At 45.8% G+C, this 23,553-nt stretch overlaps 1 protein-coding gene across 3 annotated transcripts in view; it reads left to right on the forward strand.

Moving 5' to 3' along the window:
- Positions 1–23,553, forward strand: part of Klhl22 (kelch like family member 22) — a 37,622-nt gene that overhangs the window by 12,057 nt on the left and 2,012 nt on the right. For all 3 annotated transcript variants that reach the window (XM_004874875.4, XM_004874874.4, XM_087203022.1), the window contains exons 4-7: positions 4,687–4,852; positions 8,428–9,146; positions 15,783–15,975; positions 20,348–20,581. In XM_004874875.4, coding sequence (XP_004874932.1) covers positions 4,687–4,852; positions 8,428–9,146; positions 15,783–15,975; positions 20,348–20,581 — 1,312 coding nt within the window. The remainder of the gene's footprint in view (positions 1–4,686; positions 4,853–8,427; positions 9,147–15,782; positions 15,976–20,347; positions 20,582–23,553) is intronic.

Consider the following 23,553-nt stretch of genomic DNA (forward strand, 5'->3'; position numbering starts at 1 on the left):
GGGGTTAGTGGTATATTTCACCACTCCTAGCTTCTAACAAATCTTTTTTTTTTTTTGGGTACTGGGCATCGAACTCAGGACCTTGTGCTTTTGAGGCAGGCGGTGCCACCACTGAGCTAAATTCCTGGCCCCTAACAAATCTTTAATACCCTTACAAGTCTAAGAAAATTTATAGTCATTTCATCATTTCACCTGATATTGAGTCTATATTCAGATTTTCCTAATTATCTCCAAATGTCTTTACAGCTCCTCCTCCCCCTTCCATTCAGGGTGCATTTAAGGTCCATGCACTAGATGTTGTCTTAAGATGTTAATGTCTGCATCAGTCCAAGTGCCCATGCCCTGTTCTGGGGATCAGTGCTCACAGTGTCCCTGTCCCTATTGTTGTCAGCATGGATCTTGGAGTTGCTGGACAGAGGAATCAGACAGGGGAAGTACATGCAATAATGCAATTCTGGAAGGTCCAAACTGCTACAAAGTCCATGGCAGAGTGCTTCAAGGGACTAGGGACATGTATGGTAAAATGTGTAGGAATAAATTTACCAGACATATTGAGGTCTATAGAATGACTTGTGAGACCCCCCAAAGATACCCTGAGGATAGAGGGACGCATACAGAACTCCACTGTGTCTGTTGCAAAGATGCAAACTTTTTTTATATTAATGTAGATGTTTAATTTGTTCCTAAAAGGGTTTATTGGGGGAAATTATGTGAACTGACTCCAAAGTTCAGATGAAAAAAGTAAGCAGTGATGCCAGGCACAGTGACCCACACCTGTAATTCCAGATATTTGGAAGGCTGAGTAGGAGGGTCATAAGTTCAAGGCAAGCTTGAGGAACTTAGTGAGACCTTAGCTCAAAATTTAAAAAAGGGCTGGGGAAGCAAGACATGGTGGCACATGCCTATAACCCCGGCACTCTGGGGGGTTAAGGCAGGAGGGCCACAAGTTTAACCCAGCCCAGGCAATTTAGTAACTTAGCAAGACCCTGTCTCAAAATTTTAAAAACAAGATTTTTTTTTAAAGAGCTGGGCATGCTGGGCATGCAGCTCAGTGATAGAGCACATGCAAGTGTGACCCTGGGTTCAGGTCTCAATATCACATGCACACACAAAAGCAGCAGTTAGGAAATTGCTGGGAATGAAGGTAATCCTATACTGGACATACTGTGACACTGTAGTATTTTAAACTGCATCCTGTTGAGGAAGAATCAGAAAGATTATAGAAAAAAAGTTAGGAGATTCATAAACATATCAAACATCAGGGACTCTAGGTGATCCTTTAAAATTGGCATCATAAACCAGGGAAGAGGCAGATATAAATCAGTTGTTGTCTGAAAAAATACAAAGTTAGGCTTTTGCTTCCTACCTTATGTCAAAAACAAAAACTAGAGGAAAACATAAGTAAATATTTTCTAATATCTCAAAAAGAAGATTTTCTAGTTTTGACACAAAATTTAGAGGCAAGAAAAGAAAAATGAAAGCTGGGCATGGTGCCACCTGTAATCCTACCACTCGGGAGGCTTAGGCAGGATTGCCATGAATTCGAGGCCAGTATGAACTACATAATGAGACCCCGTCTTAAGAAACCAAAAAGGGGAAAAAAAAGGAAAGGAAAAGAAAATGATAAATGGACTACGTTAAAAAACAAATACTCGAGGGGCTGGGGATTTAGCTCAGTGGTTCCACCACCTGGCTTGCAAGCACAAGGTCCTGAGTTCAATCCCTGCTACCCAAAAAAAAAAGACAAATTTCTGCATGGCAGAAATCATAAGAGGGCCAGGGATTTAGCTCAGCAGCATAGGGCCTGTCTGGTAAGTGCGAGGTTCTGAGTTCAATCTCTGGTACCAAAAAAAAAGAAATCATAATAAGAGGGCTGGGGATGTAGCTCATGGGCACTGTGCCTGCCTGGCAAGTGCAAGGTTCTGAGTTCAATCCTTGGTACCGAAAAAAAAAAATCATAATAAGAATCAATAGGTGGAAAAAATTTCAGCTTATCGAAAAAAGGGCACATTTCTTCCAGTGGGCAAGAAAGTCTAATAGAAAACTGGCAATAATTCTGGAGTGTTCAAAAAAGACTGTAGTAGCCAGGTATAGTGAGTGGTACATGCCTGTAATCCCACCACTCAGAAGGGTGAGGCAGGAGTTCTAGGTCAACCTGGACTACATAATCAGTGTCAGTTCAAGACCAGCTTGAACTACATAGCATTCTTTTTCTCAAAAGAAAAGACACACATACACACACACACAAAAGCATTAAATATCGCTCTTACACATGGGATAAGAATTTCTATTTTGTTTTTGTGTTTTGAGACAACTATGTAGTTCAGGCTGGTCTTAATTGACACTGACTATGTAGCCCAGGATGGCCTTGAACCTCAGGAATCCTCCTGCCTCAGTCTCCTGAGTCCTGGGATTACAGACGTGCACCGCTACATGTGGCTCTGTCTCATTTGTGGTGGCAGAGTTAGAACTGCTTATTTCTGGTTTATGAGGTGGGATGGGAGGCAGACACCTAGCCCTGCTGTGGGGACTGATATAAGAAGGCAGGCAGGCAACACTGTCAAATTGTGAGTGTGTGTCCCAGGAGCTGTGTTCATGGGAATTAATCCCGACAAGTCACAGATGCAGTGTGTCATAGGGGTGGGGGTGTCCAAGTTATCTGAAATAACAGAAGATTAGAAGTAACCTGAATGTACCCCAGTAGGAGCAGGTTAAATAAGTGATGACAGGGGCCAAGGATTTAGCTCAGTTGCACCGCGCCTGCCTCGCAAGCACAAGGTCTTGAGTTCGATCTCTGACACCGAAAAAAAAAAAGTGATGACATCCTTTACAAAGAGTGAGGCAGTTCTGTACTGGGTAAGGATCTGTTTCCAAGATGTATTGTGGAGTAAAAACAAAGTAAAATGCAGAATATTGACTATTCAAGGGGATATGGATGTCCTTGGGAGGGAACCAGCTGAAGGTTGGGAGCCAAAGTATAAGGGGACTTTCACCACTATCTTTCATTGATTTTAACTTGTTTCATGTATGTTACCTAGTTGAAATACAAAATATAAAAGTAGTGTCTCTACCATCTCCAAGTTGCTGACTGTCAGCCCTGAGGGTGGGGGTGTAGCTCAGCGGTAAAGCATTTACTTAGGATGCATGAGACCCTGGATTCAGTCCCGAGTATTATAAAGTAATTAATTAATTAATGAAACAATATATCTTCAGCCCAGCCCACTACCGTGTCATCTCCCAGCACCTAATCAGTCTCCTGACTTAGATGTCTCTTGTGTATCACACTGGCCATGCCACAGTGGGACTCCAACTGGCCTCCCTAAACCAGTTCCTCCTGAATTTTACTGCATCAGTAGAGGTGCCCATCTGCCCATATGCTTCACTCTGCAGAAGGCTGCAAGTCCTTCAGGGTCCTTCTGGAATCAGTCTGTCACCAACTTCGTTTCTGCTGTGTCCCAGCATGACTCAGCTGCAGCTCTTCAGCTACTCCACCCTCCGCAGGCAGAGAGTCACCCCCAGGAGCTCCCAGCCTAGCTGGTTCCCCCTCCTCCCCCCAGCTCCAATCTTCAATTCCTCTCCTTTTGACCAACTAGCTGTGAGCTTATGCTATTAAATTCTACAGCTGTGCTCCATTATGCTTGGATTTCACTGTATCCTCTACCTTACCCTAGAGGTAGGCTGCCTGGCCCTGCTTCACCTGCTCACTTCCTCTGTGGGCTGCCATGAGCACCAAGCTCTTGGCTCACAGGTCCTGTACACCTTTCTTCTTACCTGGTGTGTCCTCCCCTGGAGCCTCATCCTTAGGTCTCAAGTTTCTTGGAGGGGCCTGTGTTTGCTCCTTCTAGTACTCCATTAGGATACTCCCAGGTCAGATGCCCTCTTGAGTTCCTTCCCATCATTTTCCCTATCTAGAATACCTGATTGTTCAGTCGATTAGTTGGTTGGCTTTACTTTGCTTTTTTTTCCTCTTTCTGTCTGTCTGTCTTTCTTTTTTTTTCTTTCTTTCTTTCCTCCTTTCCTTATATTATTTGTCCTACTTCCATGTAGGAATCGTACCAATGTACTTCATTGTTTCTCCTGCTATGTAAATGATACTTGGCATTTGAGATCAATAACATGATGGATACGATGATTTATTATTTCTTTCCCATTAAGATTTTTTTTTTCTTTTTTTTTTTGGTCTTTTCGTACTGGGGATTGAACCCAGGGCCTCTGCACTGAGCTACATCCCCAGCCCTCTTTCTATTTTATATTTTGAGACAGGGTCTCACTAAGTCACTAAGGTGCCCAGGTTGGGCTCCAACTTGGAATCCTTCTACCTCAGCCTCCTAGAATGCTGGGTTACAGGCATGTGCCACCACTCCCTGCTGCCATACTTCTTTTCAGACATGCTCTGGACTTGATGAACCAGCAAACAAGCAGGACCCATGCCTGCCCTTACAAGGCACATATCGGATTCCTGGGGACCCATGCAAAGGGAAATGGCAATTTTTAGGATGACTGCCCAGACTTGGTCAGATATCTTCTGTAGGCATGGAGTAGTCAGCATTCCACCACGTATACTACTGGCTAATCTGCTTCTGTACCAGCCCTGTTACTGCTGCTTGATTTCCTCTGAATGTTCTTTGTGCCCGGGGCTGGTGTCCTGACCAGTATAACCACATGCATTCTTTCTTCACTTTGCAGAGGAATGTTTGCTGGGGGATTGAAGGAAATGGAGCAGGAAGAGGTCCTGATCCACGGTGTGTCCTATAATGCTATGTGCCAAATCCTGCATTTTATATACACCTCCGAGCTAGAGCTCAGCCTCGGGAATGTACAGGAGACATTGGTTGCTGCCTGCCAGCTTCAGGTGAGGTTCACCTTGTTCAGCAAGGCAGATCCACACCCTTGAACACTCAAGATGCCTGCTGAGCAGTGACATTGGAGTAACATGGGTCCAGGGGGCCAGGACACCAAGCAGTGAAGAAAGCCAGGGAGTAGGGAGGGACCCTGTGTCAAGCCCTAGGAGTTAAAGCAGAATGGCTCCTGATGCCCCTTCAGGGTCAGCCTCCTGCCACTTCCCTTTACTTTTCTTTTTTTTTTTTTTTTGGTACTGGGGATCAAACTCAGGTCCTTGCACTTGCGCAGCAGGTGGCAAAACCACTGAGCTAGATCCCCGTTCCTCCCTTTACTTTTATTTTTTTGTTTGGTACCAGGGATAGAACTCTGGACTTTGCACTTGTGAGGCAGGTGGTGGAACTACTGAAGTAAATCCCTGACCCAATTTTTTTTTTTTTTTTTTGGGTACTGGAGATCAAACTTGGGACCTTGCGCTTATGAGGCAGGCGGCAGAATCACTGTGCTAAATCCCCGGCCCCTCCCTTACTTTTTTACTGTTTCCTTTTCCTGGCCTGGCTACTCTGCCTGGAAAACGATTCTATACAGAGACAAGTGGGCTGACTCAAGGCAATATGTGTATAGTGTGCTGTGTGCTGTGACATTCTGGCAGCTCTTGAGTATCCCTGGCCCTGCAGCACACACACTGTGCTTTCTACCCACTCTCTTATTTTTGGTTGCTTCTGTCTGTCTGTCTATCTGTCTGTCTGTCTCTGTTTTTTTTTGAGACAGGGTCTTAAATATGTATCCAGACTGGCCTTAAACTCACCACATAGCCCAGGCTGGCCTTGAACTTGCAGCAATCCTCTTGCCTCAGTCTCTTAAGTGCTAGGATTACAGGCATGCACCATACCTGGCCTGCTCCCATTTCTTTAAAACTTTTCCCTTTCAAATACTTGTTTTCATATAGAAGTCAAAGTTTTCTAGCTGGGTAGGAATCCTGGCCATCTTTCTCAGTGCTGCAGAAACCATCTTTGCGGGAGCAGCTAGCTTTGTTTTTTTCGTTTTGTTTTGGTTTTTCGTTTTTGGGGTTTTTTTCTCATTCTTTGCCTCCCCTCCTTATTTGTTTTTAACATATTGCATTTTTAACAAATGTAATATTGTATAAAGGAAGTTCTGCTTGGCATAGCAATATGGAGTGCATAGACCTACCAGACAGTATTTGTTCCTGTAACAAGTTACTGTTAATGGCTTGCTTCTATGTGCTGTGCCCTAGAGTAGCCTAGGATCTAACTCTTTGTGTGTCCCCAGAGCCCCGAGTCTGAATCCCAATGAAACTGTTCTTGTTGGGTTACCCCAAGAAAATGTGTTCCCTTCTCTGACTTTCTCCTGAGGTTCCTGCATCTGTGGGCCTTGGCTGGTTCCTCTGTGAGATTCCACCCAGCACAGGGCCCTCTGTGCTAAAAACAGGAGAGAAAGTACAGAGATCCTGGTGCAGGAGGCCAGGTTCTTTTCAGGGTGCTGCTGTTCAAGCTCACTCAGGCTCTTGGCTCTCACACTTTGCCCCGTCTTTAGGGTCCAGGCACATGACACATAAGGAACAAGATTTTAAGAAGCAAAGCAGAAGTGACTTACTGGATAAAACAAATGGTCAGGTGAACACTTTGAGGACCTAACAGCACCTTGGGGACATCTCAGATGGAGCATACCTCTGACAGCTTGAAGGTGTCCATTAGCCCTTAGCAGATGACCTGGCCAGTAATTAGGAGCTGTCTTTAGAATTAAAAAAAAAAAACCCATTTAAAATGTTTATTGATAAGCTTCAAATACCAGCAAAATTCTCTTATGTGCAATTGTTAGTTTGTTTATGATACTGGATAAATCAAGCACAGTCATCCTTCAATATCCTTGAGTCCTGGATACCTTTGGATACCAAAATCTGAGGATACTCAAGTCTCTTATAAAATGACATATTTGCATATATCATACCACATTATTTTTATTTATTTATTTTTGAGCTGAGATCTCACCTAGTAGCCTAGACTACCTTTGAACTCTTTTTTTTTTTTTTTTTGCTGGTACCGGGGATTGAACTTGGGTCCTTGTGCTTGCGCAGCAGGCAGGTGGCAAAACCACTGAGCTAAATCCCTGGCCCCAACCCTTGAACTCTTGATCCTCCTGCCTCAACTGGGATTATGGGCATGTGCCATTGTGCCCAGACTCAATATTTCTGATCTGCAGTAGGTTGAATAATTGTATGTGGAATCTACATACAGATAGGGAGGGGTGACTATATTCCCATTTTTAGAGAAACTCTAAAATCCTATTTTTCTCTTTTTTTCTCATTACTGGGTATTTGAACCCATGGCCTTGAGCATGCTAGGCAAGCGCTTTACCAGTGAGCCATATCCTCAGCTTTAAAAGCTTATTGTCTTGGACTGGGGATTTAGCTCAATGGTTTCACCGCCTGCTGCGCAAGTGCAAGGACCTGAGTTCGATCCCCAGTACCAAAAAAAAAAAGTTTATTGTCCTAGGGCCAGGGATTTAGCTTAGTGGCACCATGCCTGCCTTGCAAGCACAAGGTCCTGAGTTTGATCCCCAGTACCACAAAATAAAAAAATAAAAAGAGTTTATTTAGGACCTTGTCTGTTATCCCAGGCACTTTTCCCTGGAGACCTTCTCTTTGTCTCCCTTACTTCTGCTATGCTTTGCTGATCAAACCCAGGGTGTCCTTGAATAACCTTCAGGGCCCTGTGGCCTGATTCTCAGCTCTGTCCCACTTCTGTGCCATTCCTTCACTTGTTTTCCTGCCTACCCATCAATGTTTCTGCACAGCTGGGGGCCCTGTACTTACAGAGTTCAGTGGGTCTCTCGACTCAGGCAGGGAGTCTCACCAGCTTTTCAAGAATTTTTAGTGAGGGTCTTGGGATGCGTGTTAGACAACTACCTGCAGATACTTTTCTGGCAGTTCTGAGTGTGTGGATGGTGGGTGGCACAGGGCCTGGTTCTGGTGAGGCCTGGTGGGGTTGCTGGGCCTGGAACTCTTGTGAGAGTTTTGGGAGGAGAAAAGGCCTGAGTGTTTTCAGTCCCAGCACTTTTGGAGAGGGAGACTCTTCTAGAAATGCTTAGGGTAGGGGAAGGAAGAGGTCCCAGCCGCTTCCACACTGGGGATGTCTGACATAGTTACTGTGGATGCTACTTCTGCTTCTTTGGAGAGCTAGTACTCTTGATCTAAAAGGCTATTGATGTATATACCAAAGGTGTGCTCTTAAGTGCCAGGTAGTTCCGGAGCACTTGCTCATTCTCAACATATTTCTCTCCCCTTTATTCCTATTACATAGCTGAGGAAATCAAGGCTCAAAGAGTGTAAGAATGTGCCACACATGGCTCATTTGGCACATATCCAAGCCAGGTTTTAAATCCAGTCAGTCTGGAGTAATCCTGTCATCTGTGTTGGGGATGGTTGGGGACAGTTTAGGGAGGGGGTTCTACCTTTCTCCCACCCCAGGGTACCAGCTGCCAGGCCCAGCCATGTGAGCCATATTTCTGCTATCATTACTGCTTGAGCCTGCCATCAGTCAGCTTGAGTGACTGTCCTTCTCTTTGCAGATCCCAGAAATTATCCACTTCTGCTGTGATTTCCTCATGTCCTGGGTGGATGAGGAGAACATCCTTGATGTCTACCGACTGGCAGAGCTCTTTGACTTGAGCCGCCTGATTGAGCAGCTAGACACATACATCCTCAAAAACTTTGTAGCCTTCTCAAGGACTGATAAGTATCGCCAGCTTCCCCTGGAGAAAGTCTACTCCCTGCTCAGCAGCAACCGCCTGGAAGTGTCCTGCGAGACCGAGGTGTATGAGGGAGCCCTGCTCTACCATTATACCCTAGAGCAGGTACAGGCTGACCAGATCTCACTGCATGAACCTCCTAAACTCCTTGAGACAGTGCGGTTTCCCCTGATGGAAGCCGATGTCCTTCAGCGGCTGCACGACAAGCTGGATCCCAGCCCACTGAGGGAAACAGTGGCCAGCGCCCTTATGTACCACCAGAATGAGAGTCTGCAGCCCAGCCTGCAGGGCCCACAGACAGAGCTACGCTCGGACTTCCAATGCGTCGTGGGCTTTGGGGGTATTCACTCGACACCATCCACAGTCCTCAGTGACCAGGCAAAGTACCTGAATCCCCTGCTGGGAGAATGGAAACACTTCACTGCCTCTCTGGCCCCCCGCATGTCCAATCAGGGCATCGCGGTGCTCAACAACTTTGTGTATTTGATTGGAGGGGACAACAACATCCAAGGATTCCGAGCTGAGTCCCGATGCTGGAGGTACGAAAGGGCACTTGTCAGAACCCTTGTCTGCAGGTGTGGGTTAAGTACAAGAGGTGTGAGTTAAGAGGGCTGATTAGGGACATGTTCTAGTGGTCACATCACCATAGATCTGGTTCCCACATTAGGTTTTTACATGAAGTTCACAGCTCATCAGGAATTTACCTGTTTTGTAGAATAAAGTCCAGGTGAATTCAGAGTATGTGGACCATAGTGAGATAAGGAAAATGGGCCTCAGGATTCTTTTCATTCCCTTCTGTCCCTGCTCCTCAGAAACCCACTCATCCTGGATCCACCTGCCCATCCTTGCCAGGGAGTGCTGAGTTGTGTATGCAGAGAGTCACATAGCTGGCTGAGTACAAGGAGTGGGGCATGCTGGACAGGGCAGCTACTCTGTCTTGCTCTCTCTTGAGCTTTGCTGTGTCTTGTTACTGCTTCCCTGCTGGTCTGCTCTGCTCTTTCTTTTCTCTCTCTCTCTTTTTTTTTTTGGTACCGGGGATTGAACTCGGGTCCTTCCACTTGCAAGGCAGGTGGCAGAACTACTGAGCTAAATCCCCAGCCTTCTTTCTTCTCTTAACTGCCAGTCCATGGTGGAGCATGGCTTATGCTGCTGTGGCGGCCTGAGTGCACAGCTTTGCCCAGGGAAATGGGAAGGGCCAACAAGCTTCAATGAGCCTCCTGCCAAATCCCTCCTGGTTCTATAGTCAACTAAGCTGGGCACAAGGTTTCATGGAAGGAGGTAGTTTTCTGAGATGGGTGTTTTGGGTTGCTTTGGTCTGCAGGATGCCTCCAACTTTATCAGTCAACTAATTTATGATCCCAGAGATCCATTTCTTTGGCAGAACAAGGGACAGTAGATCGTCCCCATGGTCTCAGCTCCCACTGGGTTTCCAGACCCCCAACCACCGCTATCACCATGCTTTGGTATATGTGGGAAAAATGACATCACAGAGATTGCCATCTGCTTCTGGTACCCCTGAGCTAGCTCCTGACAGTTCATGTTAATGTTCTGTCTTCTAGGGTAAGGATCAGAGTGGGATCTGGCCTGGCAAGCATAGTGGTCCTGACTCAGGAAGAGATGTCCATTCCTCAGGCATTTCTTCTCTCCTAACCCCCAAAAGCAGTCTCCTTTGTTAAACTGATGAGATTCAAACAAAGCTTGCTAGTAATGTGTTGTAGTTAAATATGAGAAAGAGCAGAGTTCATAAAGGAGAAAATAACTTTCTTCATTTCCTCTCTAACCAAATACCAGTAGATATGGCTGTGCCAGATCCTGGCCCAGTCTCAAAGTTTCTTTTTCTTAGGGGCTCAGTTTCACAGCTGCGGGACCAAAGCCAGGCCTCCTTACTTAAAGAAACCCACAGAACTACAAAGCAGAGCTCTCCAGAATGTTTCACCTCTGGCCCTCAATAGAAGGTAGAGGTAACTATGTACCCAGCAGGGAGGCTGGACTTTTCCACAGGGCTGTCCTTAGGGGCCACACTTGGGGACTCTGGCTGCTCCTGTTTCCTGGCCTCCTGTGATATGTTGTTGATCTCAAATTCACTCAAAACAATAAAAAACCAAAAACATACAAAACAAATATTCACTCAAAACACTGGGTCAAATTCCTTGTGGGCATGTACTATAAGACCAAAGCCAAACTCTGGACAAAGCTGATATTGCCCCTGTGATTGATAAGCCCAGTCTCAAACTCCAATCTGAGAGTTGCATGGTGATGACAGATGGAGATGGCAAGACCTACTTCAGAGAGCAGGCTGTGGCAGCTGGTGGGGAGGGCCACAGCCTGCTGGTCTGCTTGCCACCTAACCTGGTGTCTGTCCTCTCCACAGAAAGAAAGTTTCATTCATCTTCAGTGAACTCAAAACTTCAAATTAATCTGATTTTTTTGGGGGGGGGGGGTTACTGGGGATCGAACTCGGGTCCTTGCGCTTGTGCAGCAGGTGGCGAAACCACTGAACTAAATCCCCGGCCCTAATCTGATTTTTTTGTGTGTGTATGGGTCTCTTGTAGGAATCAAAGCCAGGCGTCATGCATGTTAGGCAAAAGCTCCACCACTAAGCTATACCCCCAGTCCTAATTCTTTTAATTTGAATGTTCTAAGAGTTCAGTTTTTTCTCCTCTTTCCTTTTTCATAGCACACCCACCTTAGAACCTATAGACCAATGGTGGTGAACCTTTAGCACATATGCCACAGCCAGCTATTGAAAACTCTAAAAAGGTTCACCATCACTGCTATAGACCTTCAGAGAGAGTGTAAGAAAAGAAGTTTTTTCAGTACATTAGGGTTTATATTCTGAGGAGTTGTACCTACTAGACTAATCGGAAAGCTCTGATACAGAAACTCCATGTGAAGTTACCTCTTGAAGCAAATTATATTTGCCTCCATGAGATCTATGATCAGGTAGTGTGAATGTGATGACCATTGGTTTTGGAGTATATGTGGGTTATATCTTGAGCCAGAGAGAGAGAGAGAGATAGGAAGAGACCAGGATCCCACATTCAGACCATAGCAATTACCCACATTGTTCTTTGTGCCTTTTCCATAGCCATAGCCCTATGAGTATGAAACACTGACTGTGTTAGAAATACCCAGTCTTGGGGCTAGGGATTTAGCTCAGAGGTTTCGCTGCCTGCTGCGCAAGCCCTAGGACAGGAGTTCGATCCCTGGTACCAAAAAAAAAAAAAAAAGAAATACCCAGTCTTATCTTACCATGTTCTCTGATTCTACCTAAAATAATAACTTGGTTCTTTCTTCAGACATATCCATAACTATTAGTATTGTAACTTACATTTAAATTTTAAAAGGTTTTAATAGACTTTAAACCATTAACAATCATGGAAATATTTAAGTTGTGGACATACAAAAAAAAACAAACAAACTACTAAATTTAGGAAAGACCCCAAAAACATTATTGTGCCAACTCTAGTTTGCATCTCTGAGTTTGCAGTAGTTTTACAATCTACAATCTGGATTAAAGTCACTTTCTTAGTCAATTCAGGTTACTGTAATAAATACCATAGGCTGAGTATCTTAAGCACATTTGTTTCTCATAGTTTGGTTACTGGGAAGTCCAAGATCATGATGCCTGCCAACCCAGTCCTAGTGAAAGACTATTTTTTTTTTTGGTACCCGGGATCGAACTCAGGTCCTTGTGCCTGCAAGGCAGGCGGCAGAACCACTGAGCTAAATCCCTGGCCCTGAAAGCCTTTTTTTGCTGTGCCTTCACATGGTAGAAAGTGAGCTCGAGTCTCTTCCTTTTATTATTTTTTGTTTTTGTCTTTTGAGATAGAGTCTTGCTATGTAGCCCAGGCTGGCCTACAACTTGTAGTCCTCTTGCCTCAACCTCCCAAGTTCTGGGATTACAGGCCTGCACTGCCATGCCCAGCTCTAGTCTCTTCTTTTCACAAGAGCACTAATCCCATCACGAGTATTCCACTGTCATGACTTCATTAACTTGCGAAGGACCCATCTCCAAGTACGATCACTTGGTACTAGGGTTTTAGGTATTAGGGCTTCAATACAGGAGTTTGGGGGGAGAGAAACATTCATTTCATAGCAGTGACTAGAATTGTCTTTGTCTTTATGTGAAACATTAAACTAAAGCTTTATATTTTTTAGATAATATACTATTTGAGGTTCTGGTCCAGAAAAATGGAAAATTAATCCAATAAAGCAGAAGAAGTTAGGACTGGAGGTGTATCTCAGTGGTAGTGCATGATGCCCTTGGTTCTGTCTCCAGCACCGCACACGCACAAATGAGGTCAGATACAGGGCAAAGGAGGGAAATAAGAAATCCACAAAACTAAATTATTGACTAGTGGTGTCATTATGTATGTGTGTGGTTCCTTAATTATGAAGCCACAAAATCCAAATGAACTCAGCCTAAGAAACTGAGGGCAGAAGACCAGCAGGAAGCAAGTGGAAACATCCAGAGGGTTTTGTCTCCCTCTGGTGAGAAAAGCAGATGTGGTCTCGTCTGAAAATAGGATGGCAGGGCGGCGGGGTGGGGGGTGAGGGGGTGCGGGTACTCAAAGGAGCGCAGCGGGGCTGTTGAAAGGCAGTGACTGCCACATGTAGCCAGGTGACGGCCTCTGTGAGCCCAGACTGGTGGGGCCAGCTATACCTGGCTCATTCCCCCTGATTCAGGCTTCAGATGCTGCCTTCTCAGGAGGCCTTTCCTAGTCACTGAAAAGAGCTACCCTTCCCAGAACCCACTGACTGGTCTGCTTGCCTCATTTGTTTCTTCTTGGGATCTGGTATTTTGTGGAGCACTTATTTGCTCTGTTTGCCTGTTTCCCCTTCTGCAACAGAAGTCATTGCCTTGGCCCTTTGGAGTCCCTGCATTGAGCACTGTGGTATTTGTCAAGTGAACAAATTGAGTTCCTTACTGGTAGTCTTACTCCGTTGGTTTCCTTGCTCAGCAGACAGTACCTGGCTACCTGAGCCAGATACTGTGCTGAAGTCTAGGACTGCAGAAATGAATCACCCACCCCCCACAAGTTAACAAGGAACCTTTTATGCTCCTTGTTCTTTATGAACTCTTCGTGACCTGTTCTAGGCTAGTGATGTCACCCCACTGGGCAAGCGCAGAAGAGGAGAGATTAAAAGTGATGCCCAAGGGCCGGGGATTTAGCTCAGTGGTTTCGCCACCTGCTGCGCAAGCGCAAGGACCTGAGTTCGATCCCTGGTACCAAAAAAAAAAAAAGTGATGCCCAAGTACACCCAGCTAGATGGGCAGATCAGTGTGACCCAGGTGTGTGTCCTCTGCTGGTGGCCTTACCTCCTGAGGCACCTATTTCCTGTATTCTTCGGGGCTGGCCAAGGGGCAGAGGCAAAAGAAAGTAGCTGGAGAGCATGTCTGACTTGTGCTTTAGGTGAAGAATGAAACTAATCTCAGGGTTAGGCCAAAGAGAAAACATTTATCTGAAAGAAGCTGTAATTGTCCCTTGACCAATTTGGCCCTTGACCAAAGAGCTTCAGAACCAGAGCTGGACATATGCTGGTACCTGGGTGGTTGCTCCAGGGGAAAAGGCTGGTCATGGGCTGGGAAAAGAATGAGGTGTCAGGCTCATGGGTCCTGGCCCCTGTGGTTCTTGGGTCATCTTTGTTCACCCAGTAGGACAGCTGCCTGCATATTCTACGTGGGCCCTGCAGAGTGCCAGGCCTGGACATGGAGAGAAAGGGAAGAGGCCCCCAAGAAAGTAAGGCGAGCGTGGAGTGGGGAGGTAGTGCCAGAAAGGTGGACTGTGGATGGTGAGGGGCTTTGGGTTCTGTGCTTGGGCATTTGGATTTGGGAGTGTGAGCTGGGACCTCACTGGTACAGATGGGAGCAGATGGACAGGGGAGTGCTGGGGTCTTCAGAAGACAGGTGAGCAGCCAAGTGGAAGAAGCTGGGAGTCATTGTCAGAGTGGGTCTGCAATGTAGGAGAAACAGTGAGCAACAGTTGGCAAAGCTAGATGGCTGAGATCACAGCTGTGGAGAAGCAGTGGAAGTGCTGTGTAGGCAGAAGGGGGCCATAGCAAAGGAATGGAGGGGCAGCCTGATCAGGCAGTGGGAGTGGGGAGTGAGGAGACACTTGTGTCTGTGCAGGGGAGGAGAATGAGGTCAACTGCTTGGGGTTTAGACTTTTTTTGTGAAAATTGGCAAGGAGGAAGAAGAAAGTGCTGTGACTTGGGGACAGCTGCACTGTGAGTGGGGCATGAGGTGGTGGCCCTTATGTCAGGAGAGTAAACTACAGTAACAGTGCTTAAGAGGTGCTGGGCTCAGCAGAAGTCAGCAAAGGTCAGTGTCCCTGCCTCCTTGCTGGGAGCACCCTCCCTTCTCCATGAACCTTAGGCATGAGCTGCTCATCATTGCAGCCTATCCTTCCAGGCAGCTTCAGCCCAGGTAGACTCCTCTAACATCATAGGCCTCCTACAGCCAACCTGTATCTTCCCTTCCATGGGAAGTCTGTGGAATCCCACAGGACCCTGCCCTCATGGTGCCCAAAGTTCAGGGTAGGAGGGCTCCCACTTCCATAGGAGGGAGACTTTGGGGGGTGAGTGAGGCTGCCCTAGTTGGGGAGGCCAGGAGAGCCAGGGTAAGAAACAGGATCGTTATTTCAGATGCATAAAGCAGGGCTGAGGGGAGCCTGGCACAGCTGAATATTGACAAGGCTAAGGGCGTGGTGGTTAGTGTGCACAGGACGTATCTGAGCAGCAGCCACATAATGGAGTGTTTTGGGGGACTGAGGTGCTCATCCAGTTGAGAGGATATACCTGAGAGTCTACCTGAATGGGGACAGATGAGATGGAAGTGGGCATAGGAATAGCAAGTGGGCAGCCTGGGGTACAATTTTGGATGGGCTAGAAACTATCCCAGAGGTTACACCTGGAAGGTGTCAGCATCTTGGGTAGAAACCCAAGAGGCTCCTAGCCATACCTCCTTGGCTGTGGGGATTATGTACCCATGCTGTGGTGTAGCAGCCTGCTGGCCTGTCAGTGGATCAGCATGTTCTGGCTTGGGGCTGCCAAAGTGGGGGCGTTCAGGCTGGGCTGCAGCACGGGGCCAAAGGGTGGGAGCAGGCAGTGTGAACCCACAGGGCAAGCTGCTTCCCTGGTCAGTTATACTTTGTCCTCATGTCCCCTCAAAGGTATGACCCCCGGCATAACCGCTGGTTCCAGATCCAGTCCTTGCAGCAGGAGCATGCAGACCTGTGTGTGTGTGTTGTGGGCAGGTACATCTATGCAGTGGCAGGACGTGACTACCACAATGACCTGAATGCTGTGGAGTGCTATGACCCTGCCACCAACTCCTGGACCTATGTGGCTCCGCTCAAGAGGGAGGTAAGGAAGCACTCCAGGAGGGCCTTCTGGATTCCTTCCCTAGGTGTTCAGGGAGTTGAAGACCCAGGTGTGAAGGCCCAGATCAGGAAACTAGGCCCAAGGAGCAGGGGCCACATTGCTCCCAGTATCCTGCAGAGTGTGTTGATGGGGTCCCAAAGGTTTAGCCAAGCTATCTGGAGAGGGCACGTTGAGGGTCCAGACCCCGTTCTTCAGACCGTATCCCTCCTGACTCTCACATGCCAATCTTTGTCATGCCACCCTGGCCCCATAAATTGCTTTAACCCTGTAATTCAATGTGGACAGAAACCTCCTCCTTTATCTGTCCCCTGACCCAGCTGAAATGAACTGGAACATTTCCAAAAATGTCAAACAAGAGGGACCCTGAAGGAGAAGAAAGCTCTCAGCAGCCTGGCTTATAAGCCTGTGCTCAGACTTCTCCCTCACAGCCACCTGGAAGACGGGCTTCCAGAAGCCAAAACTGCTTTCAGGTTTCTATTTTCTGTATTAAAAATAAAAATCATGTGCATTTATATACTGATACTTTGGTTTACTCCAATTTGAAGATGTTTAAAGTTATGTTCATTATTCAGAAGTGATGTTTAGGGAGGCATTTCCTTCATCTGGTGGCTCTGTGGTACTCAAACCTAGGCAAAAAAATGAGCCATGGGCCCCAGAGGAAGGAAGAAGCTTTGCTTGCCCTTGCTTCCCAGGCCTCAGCCTCTGTGGACAGGATATGCAGCCTGCTGGTGCCAGCATTGCTGTTTGCAGAGCACCTGCTACCTGCTGACTGATGCCTTTGAGGATCCCTGAGCACCCCAGAGGCAGAGGATGTTGTGGAGGCCAAGGCCTCTGCCCCATGCTTGCTTGGCCCGCACTCACACTGAGACCTTGGCAGGAGCCTTTGGGAACCTCTTTCTACTCCTGCCATTTCTGTCACTCCTCACCCCAAAACTGATACTTTGACCTCAGAGTATGAGGAGTGGGGTCTCCCTGATGGGTCCCACTCCTCTCTACCCAAGTCACTAGCCAAAACAGAGTCCTGTCATCCTTCCTCACAGAAACTGTGCACTTCCAGCAGTGGCCTGCTGCTTGCTTATCTTCTTTGGGGGAAAGGAGCCTCCGGAAGAAAGGTGAAAAATTTTCATGGTAAAGATCAGGAGCCCTTGAGATCTGGTGAATGAGGAGTGCTCCTGGATCCCATTTTGGCCCTCAGAGAAGTGGAGGTGGGGCAGGGACCAGTCTTTGTCTGGAGTGGTAGGGGAAGATGCAGTTCTCCAGCTTGGCCACAGGAAGGCAGCCTTAGTCTTCAAGTAGCTTTGCCACGTTGAGCATTTTACTTTTTTGCATGCTTGGCTTCTAGTCTTTCTATTACTGCTAACCACCTACTGTGAACCAAGTCCTGGGGATCCAGTGGTGACAAGACATGGCAAACTTTATCCCTGAAAGTGGTTACAGCCTTGCAAGAGAGACCATGATTAACCACTCAACAAATCAGTAGAATAGTTACAACTGTAGTAAGTGGGATAAAGGAAACGAAGAAAGCGGGTAGAGAACTCTTCCCGGACATGTGGAAATGGACTGTTTGGAGAAGGTCTGTCTGAGGATGTGTCAAGTGAGATTGAGCCCTAAAGGAAAGAGGCAGCCAATTGCAGGGGTAGGTAGGACCTTCTGTGGTGGAGGAGCTTTACAGCAGGGGGAATTTTGGGGAGTACTGTAAAGAGAAGATGGCTGAGAGAGCATGAGCAGAAGCACAGAGCAGTGCTGGGACCTGTGGAGGTGGAAGGGAATGAAGAACTAAAGTGTGGTTTTAGAGGTGAATCAAAATGATTCATAGAATTAAATGTAAAATGTAAACTTATCAAACTTTTAGGAAAAAAAGCTTCAAGATCTGGGGCCAGGTGAGCTTTAAAACTTCACTTCAAATGCATGTACCATAAAAAGAAAAACTGATAAGTTGGGCCTGTTTAAAATGAAAAACTTTAAGGGCCGGGGATTTAGCTCAGTGGCACTGCGCTTGCCTTGCAGGTGCAAGTTCCTGAGTTTGATCCCTGGTACAAAAAAAAAAGAAAAAGAAAAATTTTTGACCAGGTGTGGTGGTATCCGCTTGTAATCGTAGCACTCTGAGAGGCTGAAGCAGGAGGATCACAAATTGAAACCCAGCCTGGGCAATTAAGCAACTTAGTGAGACTCGGCTTCAAAAAATAAAAATGACTGGGGATGTAGCTCAATGTGAAAGCTTGGGTTCAGTCCCTGGTACCACCAAAAAAGAAAAAGGAGAAATGACTTGAAGAGACATTTCACTGAGGAGAATATACAGAGGCAAATAAGCACATGAGAAAATATACAACATCATTGGCCACCAGGGAAATGCAAATAAAGCCATAGTGAGAGAACCACCTATCAGAATAAAATAAAAAGTAGAGGAGCTAGGGATATAGGTTAGTGATACAGTCCTTGTCTAGCATTAGCATGTGTGAGGCCCTGGATTCAGCCCTTACCTTTTTGTTTTCTTTTGTTTTTGTTTTTTGAGATAGGGCTATGTACCCCTGGCTAGCCCACGGTGGCCTCAAACTTGTGGAGATCCTCCTGCCGCAGCCTCCCAAGTACTGGCATGCATCACCATGCCCGGTGTAACTCCCACCATTTAATTCTGGTGGCTATTTAGGGAAAGCTTTGCTGGTGGAGATGTAAAATGGTACACCTTTAGGAGAGAGTTTGGCAGTTTCTTCCAACAACCATGCAACCCAGCAGTTGCCATTCTGGGGATTCATCCCAGAGAAATGGAAACTCTGTATATAAATATTAATAGTTTTATTGGTAATAGCCAGAGACTGTAAACAAATAAGATGTCCTTCTATAGGTGAATGGTTAAACTATGGTAGATATACAACAAGAAAAAGGAGCTAATTATATGTACATGCAGCAACCTGAGAGAACCTGAATAGGCCTACAAAGCCCTTGAAGGTTGTACACTGAAAAACTGGAAATAGAGAAGTGATTGGTGGCTGGCAGGGATTAAGTGTAGGAATTTGGAGCAGGTGGCAAGTGGGTGTGACTCCAGAACAAAACATTTATTTGAGAGTAGCACAGGATTGCAATCCAGACTATACATGCTATGACAGGCCTTAAGTGTATCCTGGGAGGATGGAGCAGGGGAAGCCTTTAAAAACAGAGCAGCCCCATAAGCTCTTTTGAAATAAATGTCATTGGCTGCAGGAGTCCATTATGGGAATTAGTGATTTGCACTGGTAATGCTGGTTATTGCTGGGGAGGTATCTATAGATGTGACTTATCTAGAAAGCCTTTGAGAGGTTGAGGGCCAAATCAAGCAGTGAGGTAATATTTTCCTACTCCATTAGATACATCCATTTCTGAAGTGGGAGTGTTTTCTAGTTGTCTTTGGGTATCCACAGAGGATTAGTTTCAGGGCCCTCTGAGGATACCAAAAATTCATGTAGGGCCGGGGATTTAGCTCAGTGGTTCCACTGCCTGCCTTGCAAGCGCAAGGACCCAAGTTCGATTCCCAGTATCAAAAACAAAAAAAACAAAAAAAACAAAAAAACCTCATGCAGCACAAGTCCCTGTGTAAAATGGCATAGTTTTGGGCCAGGGATTTATCTCAGTGGTTTCGCTGCCTGCCGTGCAAGTGCAAGGACCCGAGTTTGATCCCCGGTACCAAAAAAAAAATGGCATAGGTTTTGCACTGAACCTCACTTAAGTACCTACTACAATGCAAATGGTGTGTAAATAGTTGCTACACTCTTATTGTTTACGGAATAATGGCAAGAAAAAGACTGCACATGTTCAGTACAGACACAACATATCAGAATATTTTCCATCCACCATTGGTTGAACCTGCAGATGCAGAGGCCCAACTGTATTTGATTTTTTTGTCTTACTCTTTTCTGCTTACATCTCGTAGTATCAGATAGGTATTGTCTGCAAACAGATATGGAGGGCTGGGTCAGCAGGTCTGTAGGGTTACTTGAACAGTGGGCCCAAGGGAGAGGTTGAGGTCACCAAGTGTGGGCACTTCTCCCTTGTGCTATGGCCTTTTCCCTGACTGGCTTTGAAAAGGATGCCTTGGTTTTCTTGGAACTCCTCCAAGCAGATATTTCCTTTAGGGGCAAAGGAAAGACAATCAGGTTTGATCTCTGGGTCTGGACATATGGGCAGAGGTCGGGAGTCAACAAGTAGAAGACTATGTCTGTTTAGAACCCAAGGAGCAAGTCAGGAAGTAATAAAGCCTCAGGAAGCAGTTGAGGCAGGTTTAGGGCAGGGAGTGGCCTCAGCAGAGGCTGCCTGGCTACCCTTCTCACTGCCCTTTTGCGCCCTCTTTGCTGACTGCTGTGCTCTTGGCTGCTCCATGCAGGTGTATGCCCATGCAGGTGCGACGCTGGAGGGGAAGATGTACATTACTTGTGGCCGCAGAGGGGAGGACTACCTGAAAGAGACACACTGTTATGACCCAGGCAGCAACATCTGGCACACCCTGGCTGATGGGCCAGTTCGGCGAGCCTGGCATGGCATGGCCACCCTCCTTGACAAGCTGTATGTGATCGGGGGCAGCAACAATGATGCTGGCTACAGAAGGGATGTGCTTCAGGTGAGCCAGGGCCAGAGCTGCCCACTCAGGCAGCAAAACTAATCAGAAAGCCAGGCATGGTGCTATGTGTCTGTAATCCCAGCTACTCGGGAGGATGAAGTAGGAAGATCACAAATTTGAGGCCAATCTGGCCAACAATTTAGTGAGATTTTGTCTCAAGAAAGGGCTGAGGATGTAGTTCAGTACTCCCTGGGTTTATCCCCACTACACTTTTTTTTTTTATATATAGGAGTTACAGAGAGATCCAGTGTACCTGCCCCATACACTTAGGCCAGCACACTGCTGTAGTGCTCCTATAACAATCACCACAGCAGCTTAACAGTTCTGTAGATCATAAGTCTGGCAGGCTTAAATCAAGATGTCATCAGGGTGGGCCTTTTTCCTACAACAAATCCTAAGGGGAAGATCCCTCTCTCTGCTGTTGCAGAGTTCAGTCCCTGGTAGTTATAGGATGGAAGTCCCTGTTTCCTTGGCTTCAGAGGTTACTATCCCTGACTCTTCTTCAAAGCAGCAAGAACAGGTTGAGTCCTCCCATCTGTCTGTCTGTCTGTCTGTCTTTCCCCTTCCTTTTTTTTTTTTTGGTACCGGGGATCAAATTCAGGACCTTGTGCTTGTGAGGCAGGTGGCAGAATCCCCTTCCTTTTTCAAGGTCTTATACAATTATAGATGCTCCTTCATGTACAATGGGATTATGTCCTCATAGACGCATGTTAAATTCAAAATATCTTAGGTCAGAAAATGCATTTAACTCATCTAACCTACAGTTTAGCAATACAGTACACTGTCAAGACTCAGTTGTTCACTCTTGTGATGGAGTGGCTGACTAGAAGCTGCAGCTCACCCCCTCTGCCCAGCATCACAACAGATGGTCATACCATGTATCACTAGCCTGGAAAAGACCAAAATTCACAATTTGAAGTATAGTTTCTACTGAATGTATATCACTTATATACCATTGTACCATTGTAAGGTCAAAAAAAAATTGTAAGTTGAACCATTAAAGTCAGAGACCTTCTGCAGATGGCTCTACCTAGAAAATTCACCAAAAAGCAAAGCAAAATTAAAAAACCTCACCTCAAGGTCCATATCCTTAATCCCATCTGCAAAATCACTTTTGCCATGTAAAATAATACAGATTCCAGAGATTAGACCTGCACATCTTTGAGGGACCATCTTTTTTGGGGGGGTACCGGGGATCAAACTCAGGTCCTTGCACTTGTGGGGCAGGTGGCAGAACCACTGAGCTAAATCCCCGGCCCATGGGACCATTATTTTGCCTACCAAGCTAGAGAACCAAGGGATTATCAGTCAAGAAGATAAGATTTTAGGGCCGGGGATTTAGCTCAGTGGTTTTGCTGCCTGCTGTGCAAGCGCAAGGACCCAAGTTCGATCCCTGGTACCAAAAAAAAAAGAAGAAGATAAGATTTTATGGCTCTTAATACATACCACCATAATTCTTTTCTTCATACGTTGTGTCAAACTGATACAAGTGTGGCTTTACCACACCTTAATCAGCACTGGATTTTTTTTTTTTGTATTAAATTCTTTTATTGGTACATTGTAGGTATACAACACAATTACATTTCTCATTGGGAATTGTACCTTTATATAATGCATCTTGGTTCTTATTTTTTCCCCATTCCTAGCCCTCCCTTCACGCCCTCCACCCTTCCCTATTTACAAAGACTTTATTTCCATTTTTTCCATTTCTCAGCATTTTTTCCTTTCCCTTCTTTCCTTTCCCCTGCCCCTCCCACTACCCCTACCCCTTTGGACCTTTTCTTCCTATTTTACATTATCGATTATTCATTCTAATCATTGGTACATTTTAGGTATACAATATAATGACATTCATCATTGGAAATTTGCACCTTTACGTAGTCTCTCTTGGTTCTTATTTTTTACCCTTGCCCAGCCCTCCCTTCAACCCCTCCAGTCCTCCCTATTTACAAAGATTTTGTTCCTCTTTTTCCATTTTCTCATATTAATCCCATTCCCTTCTATCCTTTCCCCTAGCCCTCCCACTTCCTTCCCCTTTGCCCCTTTTCTTCCTATTTCACATTACCTATTATACATTTAGTCCTTATTTACACTTTCAGTTTCTCACACCAGAGAAACTATTCGGTATTTACACGTGTGTCCTATTTATTTCACTTAAGAGTATTGCCTCAATGTGCATCTACTTAGCTATAAATGTCTCTAATTACTCATTTTTTATGGCTAAGTAGTACTCCATTTTATTAAAAAACCACATTTTCTTGATCCAGTCTCCAGTTGATGGGCATTTGGGCTGTTTCCAAGTTTTAGCTATTACAAACTGTGCTGCTATGAACATGGGTGCACATATATCACTGTGGTGTGATTCTTTTAATTCTTTGGGGAAGATCCCCAGCAGTGGAATAGCGGGGTCAAATGGGACTTCCAGTCCTAGTTCTTTGAGGTATCTCCATACTGATTTCCACAGTGGTTGCACCAGTCTACACTCCCATCAACAGTGGAACAGGGTTCCTCTTTCCCCACAGCCCCGCCAGCATTGGTTTTTGGTTGATTTCATGATAGCAGCCATTCTTTCTGGAGTGAAGTGGAATCTCAACGTTGTTTTCATTTGCATCTTTCGAATGACCAGTGATGTTGAACATTTTTTCATGTATTTATTTGCTATTTCTACTTCTTTGTGTGAGAAATGTCTGTTCGTTTCAGATGCCCATTTTTGGATTGGGTCTTTAAATTTGGGAGGTCTGATCTTTTTAAGTTCATTATAGATTTGAGATAGTAGACCTTTGTCTGAGGAAGAGCAGGTGAAGATTTTTTCCCACATTGTGGGTTGTCTCTTCACACTGCTGGTGGTTTCTCTTGCTGTGAAGAAGCTTTTTAATAAGAAGAGATCCCATTTGTTGATTGTTTGTGCTAGTTCATGGGCAACTGAGGTTTTGTTCATAAAATCTTTTCCTACACCGATGTCTTCAAGGGTT

This window comes from Heterocephalus glaber, unplaced genomic scaffold, assembly GCF_053883595.1.
Source record: "Heterocephalus glaber isolate CG9 unplaced genomic scaffold, H.glaber_assembly_v1.0 deba00001781, whole genome shotgun sequence".
NCBI classification, from domain to species: domain Eukaryota; kingdom Metazoa; phylum Chordata; class Mammalia; order Rodentia; family Bathyergidae; genus Heterocephalus; species Heterocephalus glaber.